This window comes from Athene cunicularia (assembly GCF_003259725.1).
Source record: "Athene cunicularia isolate RWA chromosome 11 unlocalized genomic scaffold, athCun1 chr11_part1, whole genome shotgun sequence".
Taxonomy (NCBI): domain Eukaryota; kingdom Metazoa; phylum Chordata; class Aves; order Strigiformes; family Strigidae; genus Athene; species Athene cunicularia.
In genome coordinates this window covers 10,845,341-10,853,335 of record NW_020799113.1, presented here as the reverse complement: position 1 = coordinate 10,853,335, position 7,995 = coordinate 10,845,341, and the positions used below count along the sequence as shown (strand labels likewise).

Here is a 7,995-nt window from a genome sequence, read left to right as displayed (position 1 = left end):
TCTGTGCCACCAGGTACCAACCTCCTCCCTGACTGCTACCATCGCCTCTGTGCTCCTTGGCCCCTGCCTCACCCCTCTGCTCCTCACTCCCCCCGCAGCACTGGAGCAGAGCCCGCTCTCACGAGCGCAGAGCCTGGTAGTTTGCTCTCTGATTCGTCCCACACCCTGTGGACACTGGCGTCCCTCTGAGGAGGGGAACCAGGGCTCTACCCACCAAAAGCAAATGACTGGTTAACAGCTTGTTCAAAGGGTTTCAGAGGCACCACCATCTCACCTCAGACCTCTGGATGGCTTCCAGCTTGCCACACAGGGGTCCAAGTCAGGAAGGTCACTCTCACCCTAGGAGGAAACACTGACACACGCTTTCCTGACTCACTGCTCCTTTCTAATAAGCTCACGTGCAAAACAGCATCTTGTTAAAGCCCAGTTACATGAACTCTCAGCACTGCATGCCCCCTGCCTTCAACCCGTACCTACTACACAGACTTCCTCATCTCTTCACTCAGAGAATTAACCACACTTCTCGTTCCTAAAGCAAAACACACTTACCTACAGCCATTCCAACTGGACCTCCCAGCAGACCCCCAAGAAGCGCTGTTGGAATTCCCAGCAGAGCTCCTCGAGCAGAGTGTTTGACAGCAGCTTTCATCCCCTTCTCCTGAGAGAGGTGGCACAACAGTTGAATCACATCCTCAACTCTCTGGGACATCTTAATGAGTTAAGATACTGAAAAAGATGTTTTAAGTTATCTTTGGTTGCTGCAACAGGGAGTAAACAGAGATCAGGACTCTATGAGACTAAAAGAATTGTGGGCAGAGTCAATACAGGGAAAAAAAATTTGCCTTCACTTTCATTTCTGGGAAATAGCTGAAGTTACTGAATCACAGAGTGGACCGGAAATATCTGCTTTTAGGAGAAAAGACTGAACAAGGACAAGTAGCAGAAATGAGAGACTTAAGAAAGTTTTGATCTAATTCTTCTATCTATCCATTGCCTCTGTCTTGAGCAATTGCCACGTCTGTTCAGCATCGTGCACAGCTCTGGGGAAAAAGACAAATCAGAGCCTCACCCTTCTGCAAGCACCTTTCCAGAATTTCTGCATATGAAATATTCTTTTCCCCAGGTTGCTTGCCTTGTCACAGCAGGTAAATCAGGAGGCACAACAGAAGAAACACACGCCTCAGATTTGCCAGTGCCAGCAAGTGTGGTGACCAAGGAAAGAAGCTGCATGAAGAAACAGTACAGCTTCTCTGCTTTAAAAAAAAAAAAAAAGTGTCTACCTGAAGAAAAGATTTTATTTTGCCCCTGATGTTTGCTTGCACTTAAGCCAGTCATCTGAATCAAAGTTTTCAGAAACGGCTACTATGCTCCAACTTCCCCAGCATCCATCCTGCAGTCTCAGAGCAATATCTGCAATAATGCTGAGCCTCAAAAATAACAAATTCAAATGCAGCTCTCCTTGAGTATGGTGTTACACAATGCCAGGCACTGAAAAAAAAAAAAAGAAAACCAACCATCTTTGTCTTTCAGTTTGGCAAAGCAAGTGCATATTTTGACTTCAGCAACTACTTTAATGATAGGAGAACAGATAGAGATACTAAAAATATCCACATCTCATGTTGCAAAAATAGGTTCAGTACTAATGAAAGACACCGATTCAGACCAAGGAGATCAGAGGAAAGCCCCTAAAGTCAAAGTGAGAAAGTCCAACCCCATAGCAGAGCTGGAGGAGTGCTCAGTAAATAAGGCCCAAGGACTCAGCACTGAACATACGGAAAAGCTTGCTCATTAAGCAAGTTTCTTCGATTCCGTGTGCCAACTGAGGAAAGGGATTACAGGGCAAAACCACCTTGGATTAATCCAGCCACCTGTGTGCTAAAATGGATTTGCTGCTTCTCTTTGCGATAAATCCAGTGAATGTCTCATGAAAAGCTCTTCAGTGTGAAGACTCTGCAGCATGGATGGGAAAACACAAGTTGGAGACTTGACAACACAACACAGCTCTCACTGAGAGTAACAGAATCTGCTTTCCCACAACCAAACTGACGGACTCTCACAATTTCCTAAACCAATCTAATTCTAATACACATGAAATGAAGTTTTGTGAGCAAAGAAACCCAAAGCTGCTGCATCACATTCCTGCAGCCTGTAGCAGCTGGCTGTCCACAGAAGCCATCCACATTACTCCATCCACCACACTGCCAACAAATGCTAGGACATTTCCTTACAGTGACATGGCACCTCGAGCCATGCAAAGGTGATTCGCTGCTCTGGGGCTTCTCTGAACAAATAAAAAACTCTTTCACAAATAGAGTCGAAGTGCAATTGGCTTAAGAGTGAAAAAACCCCAGACCATAACAAAACAGGAACCACACTGCTATCTGGTGGTGTACAGATTGGGCGGAACACACGGATTACTAATAACAATTTATTATCACCAAATTATTTTCTACAGAATCCACCCAGACATTAAGAAACACTAGGAATGTAAAATACTGGATTTACACTTATGGAGGAAAAGAAATGTCAATATCATCCACAAAATTGGGCCTGGCTTTCAGAGGTGTTGATTCCCCACAGCGCCTACTGACTCCACATGGCACTGAGAATATTCAGCACCATGTATGGAGACTTTTGGAAATGAAGTTGCTGAGAAACTAGCTTTGTTGTATAAGAGAACAACAGGTCTTACGAAAAACCAACGGGTTTTAACTAAAAAGTACATTCCTCTCAGAACTAGTTTATTACTTCTTAAGAAGAAAAAAGCCATAGAAAGAATGAAAACATTTCCTTAAAGGATCCCATCACACCCGACTCACTGAAAGCCCCATTAAGGCAAACAACCAAAGAGGGTCCCCAGATTAACCTGTGCTGGGAACCTCATTTCAGCTCTTTCCTATTGAACATTCCCATCTCACTACGCCACTTCCCCCTTCACAGAACTCTGCCTTCAGACAGGCAAAAGCCCTTTTATCCCCTGGACTCACTGTCCCACTTACACCCTCCCAACCATCCACACAGGAGATATCCCAAGCACCACACAGCCTGGCCCACCGCTGAGCTGTCCTCACTGCTCCTTACAACCTCCTGCTGAGTTAGCGGAGCCTCTCTCCAGCAAACCTCTCTACAGTGTGCACGCACATGGAACAAAAATCACTTACAGGACAAATTCCAAACCTACCAAGCAATGAAGGCATCGGTCTAAATCCTCTTACCAGGAGCTAACTTCCCCTTGGTGGACACCACGCGGTGGTAAGCAAGAACATGGGGTGACCATCTCCGTACAGCTGCTAGAAAGCGATGCATGATCCGTGTGGATCTTCAGACTGAAGCTTCAAGACAACAGCAAACGTCTGTGCAAGCACAGAGGCCCAGGAGATAACCCAGGACAATTCTTCTGTCTCAACTGTACCGCAACAGCTCTGTCTGTACGGCAACTTCTTGAAAGGAAGATGAAGTCAGGGCTAGAGCAAAACCAAAATGCAAAGAACTCAGCAACTGAGACGGACTCAAGAACACAACTTTACAAACAACAGCATGCACAAAGACCTGACGTGATGATTAAAGAGGCCAGAAGTTCACTACCTATTGCAATAATAGCTGGGATGGGCAGGGAATCAGGATAGGCCTATCTGCAAAGGAGGGCTATCTCATCACTGGTCCATACACACAGTATTGGCTTGAGTAGCCTTTGTCCTCCTAAATCACCACTTTCTGAAAAGCCTACCTTTAGAGTCCAGCCTAGTATTTAAAATCGGCAAAGCGTGTGGTCTGTCCAATTTAAATTGTGACTGGAATCAGCACTCAGTAAGACTGGATGGCCAATTTATAAGCTTGGCGATGACAAAAAAATGGCCAGAATATGGGATCTTGAATTATACTACTCTTTTACAACCGACATTGTTTTGTAGAAGGCTGGATAAATGGGATGAATTTGCCTATTTTGATTTATGTTTTAAGACATGACCATAAACCTCATGAAATATATAGATTGTTGTTGTATGATGTCGATGGAATCTATCTATTAGCAGAAAGTGTTAATGGAAAGCAAAAGCATAAGAGCTGTTGTAAAAGTTGTGAAATTGGAAAAAAAAATGTAAAAATAAATGTGTTAAGGATGGTGGGGATGCTGAGGATGTGGAGATGTTGATCCCAAAATGGAATCTGGTAAATGTAGAATGAAGGGATGGAAAAAAGAAATCACAGCTACTAGCAATAGTGAAGATGAAGAGCAGTCCACTTCCAGCTCAGGACTGGGAAGCGAGAACTTTAATGTGTACACAATAACTAATGATGATTAACCACCGTCAGTGTACTGCACCCATTGCAAAAATGGTAGCAATGTCCATGTCACAATTGGTAGAAATAGCACGCAAGGTTTACGACAGCAGAGATGAGAGAAGAGGAAAAGACTCAAAGGGAATCATGAAGGAATAAAATGACAAGCCTTGCTGCTGCCTGCGATGATGCCTTGGAGCCCCAGTGGATGTAGAGGAAGGGGCCAAAGTGGAGATGGGGGAAGAGGTGAATGGAATGGAGGATGAGGACGAGGGGTTACCTCCTCAAACTGTATTGCCGTGGGTCATAATCAGTGTGCTTTTTGCAGGAAAGAAGGACACTGGAAATGTGAAAGCCCACAGAGAAAAAATTATTTGCTGAATCCTCAGGAAAAGGGGGACCAGAATCAGATGTTAACCTGATAGTGTTAGGGACAGCTGACACCCAATGAAGGGGACTGGGAGAGAATATGAAGATCTTCCCAGATGATTCCCTGGTTCCTGTAAAGCTGGGGAACAAAGTTACAGATTTCCTAGTAGACAGTGGGGCAACCCATTCAGTAGTAACTAGCTGTAAGGGACCTTCAAGTGAAATGTATATGCCAGTTGTTGGGGTCACAGGAAAGTGAGCTTTTAGGGCTTTTAAAAAACTATGGCATGTACAATTGGAAGTACTGCATTAACTCATGAATTTCTATATATGCCAGAATGGCCCCTCCCATTGCTGGCACGTGACTTGTTATACAAATAAGGGGGGACAGTGTGGAGACCTCCGTGGTGTCTAGTGACTGAAAAGGAGCAGATAGGGACCAGAACCTCAGAAATCATTTTGGATGCTGTAGTACCCCTGGTATGGGACTCCAAGAAATCTGGACAAGCAAAGAACTCTTACACTGGAAAAGGTGAAATTAGGATCACAACCAGTAAGGAAAAAGCAGTATCCAATGAAATTGGAGGCTAGAGCGGGACTAGAAACATTAAGCAACGAAGACAGTGTATATTTTAGAGTGCTAGATTTGAAAGATGCTTTCTTTGCATTCCCCTGGAAGAGGAGAGCCAGAAGATCTTCATCTTTGAATGGGTAAGTCCCACTGCCTACTGTCCTGCCCCAAAGATTCAAGAATAACCCAACCCCGCTCAGTAATGTACTTGCCAACGAATTGGAAGAATGGCAAGGTAAGAATCCCTCTATCACACCGTTGCAGTATGTGGGTGATACACTTTTGGGAACCGAAGCTGAACAGGAATGTAAAATTGCCACAGCTGACTAGCGCAATTTCCTGGGGCTACCTGGATATTGTGTCTCCCAGAAACAGGCCCAGATAGCTCAAACTGCAGTGACTTACCTGGGATTTGGAATATCTCAGGGACAACGAGAACTGAGTGCAGAATGAAAAGAATCTATTTAGTCAAATAGCTCCCCCCCTGATCTAAGGAAGAACTGTGAGGGTTCTCGGGAATTGCTGGATGTTGCAGACTCCGCGTACCAAATTTTAGCCTGATTGATAAACCATTATATGTGGGTATTAAGGGGCCTGGAGAAACTCTGGGATGGACAGCAGAGTGATGGAAAGGATTTGATTCCATTAAGACTGAATTAATGAGAGCTTCTGCTCTGGGTCTGCCAGACTTGAATAAACCCTTCATGTTCTCTGTCCACAAGAGACAACAACAGCACTGGAGGCCCCGACCCAGACTCTAGGAGACCCAAAAAGGTTGGTAGCTGACTTCTCTGAGCAATTGGAGTAAATAAAGGATGGCCTGCGTGTTTGAGAGCAGTAGCTGCAGCGGTGGTGTTAACTAAAGGAGCCCAGAAACTCACCTTGGGACAATCTATCACAGCTTTTGTAACACATGCACTGATAGTTATACTTAAACAAAAGGGGCATCACTGGGTTTCTCCTAGCAGGTTGGCCCAGTATCAGGCAATACTGACTGAACACTACGATGCCACTTTAAGGATGTCTTCAACTTTGAATCCTGCTACTTTAATGCCAGTAGATGAGAGGGGAGAGCTGGAGCATGACTGTCTGCATGTCATGGAACAAGTATACTCTAGTTGACATGATCGGAAAGATGCACCATTAACATATCCTGAAGTTGAACTTTCTACAGATGAGGAAGTAGCTTCATGAGGACTGGGGAACAGAAGGCTGAATACGCCACGGTCACCCCAAAAAAGGATAATCCTCCCTATGGATCCTTATGGATCTGAAGAAAGATTCCAATGCTTCACTTCCTGGTTTCCTGATTTGAGTCTGTGCGTTGGGAACCTTGGGAATTTTAGTTACAGCACTAATTGTGTTTGTATGCCTTTATGTACTCATCCAATGTACACGGAGATGTTGCTTAAGTATGGGTGAACAAACCGTGGAAAAGATGAGACTTATCTAGAAGAATTTAAGTTCTCTAGGTAGTCTCAAAGAGAGGAATTGTCGCCCATATATGTTTCTCATCAAGTACAAGGACCACTAATCACCGTCTCTATCGTGTAAGCCTGATACTCTGTATAAACAATGTGTGAGGGGCTAACAACTATGTCCCTGGATTGGAGCTAAAAGATTGGTAAGAGAGGAACATATTGCCTCATAGTGCACCGAAGGCTGGATGACAGCCTGGGAAGCATGAAGCGAAAATCGGTGGCAAATGGGGGGAAGGTAAAGATGGCAGAGGAAGATCACAACCACCGACTCAATGCAAAACCAAAACCACTTTCCCCTGCCATGCCTGTAGAGAGCGTGCATGCTAATTAACACCGCACCTGAGGGTAATTTAAACGTAACTCACAAATGAGGGACGTGACAAGAAACTAAACAATGGTCGTTACAGTAAATGTGTATCCATGCAGTTTGTGTGGTCTGCTCGCTATCTAAGCCCAGTCCTTTCTGTGGAGGCCCACAGAAGGCATGGGTACCCACTGCTGCTGCTGCAGACACTGCCGACAAAAAGGGCAGAGGGGCAGGCCCGAGACAGTACACCTTGATCCTCTGCAGCATTCAACTGTATGAACTGCCATGAACCCCTGAAATACAAACAACACAACCACGGCCGGGTGCCACGCTCATTCTCCCTCGGTAGTTACGTACCAGGATCTCCACAATCACAAGTGGTTATTTCCCAGTTCTCGTACGTCCAAACTCACTTGAGATGAACACGTGAGCTGGATTCTGTTCTTCTTCCATTGCCAGCAGTGAAACGTGTTTCAGACCAGACTGCAACCCTATTGCTACCACTTTGAAAAGAGGCACCTGCCACCTGCCAGCAAGTTCCGCGAGCACCAAACCTCTTCAGTAATGATGCAGAGAACAAACACAAGTCGATGCATTTCTCCCTGCTTCTACTTCAGTCGTCTGAAAACCTATGGAAGGGAAATCTGTTACACCAACTAAGAGCATGCTGCTCTGTGGCACGGAGCCTAAAGCTTCTCGGGAGCTCAGGGGCAGCAGGGCTTCACATAAGCTAGACTGGCCCATGCAGAACGCCCAGCTACTCGGACCAAACCTCTACTGGTACCCATATGACACAAGCCCCCTTCGCTCGACAGTGAAGGCTGACAGATTGTTAAAAACTGAACAGACACTGATGTCTGGCTTCACATTACGAAACTATGGCAGAGTGTGGTGGCGCAGCCCCGTCCCACACCTCCTGGGCTGCTCGGTGCTCAGTGCAATATTCCGCCCGCCTCACATGCCAGCCCAGGGTGAACAGGGAAAGGCAG

At 45.5% G+C, this 7,995-nt stretch overlaps 1 protein-coding gene and 1 long non-coding RNA gene across 4 annotated transcripts in view; one reads left to right on the top strand and one right to left on the bottom strand.

The window, feature by feature from the left end:
- Nucleotides 1–3,598, bottom strand: part of LOC113484423 (protein C19orf12 homolog) — an 8,636-nt gene extending 5,038 nt beyond the window's left edge. The window contains exon 1 of one of the 3 annotated variants that reach the window (XM_026856806.1): nucleotides 3,216–3,598. In XM_026856806.1, the coding sequence (XP_026712607.1) occupies nucleotides 3,216–3,277 (62 nt within the window). In that variant the 5' untranslated portion in view covers nucleotides 3,278–3,598. Of the gene's footprint in view, nucleotides 1–549; nucleotides 780–1,868; nucleotides 2,220–3,215 lie in introns of those variants that run through there. The other 2 variants (XM_026856807.1, XM_026856808.1) reach the window with 2 other exon arrangements.
- Nucleotides 1–7,995, top strand: part of LOC113484424 — a 21,575-nt gene that overhangs the window by 5,307 nt on the left and 8,273 nt on the right. The window lies entirely within an intron of this gene.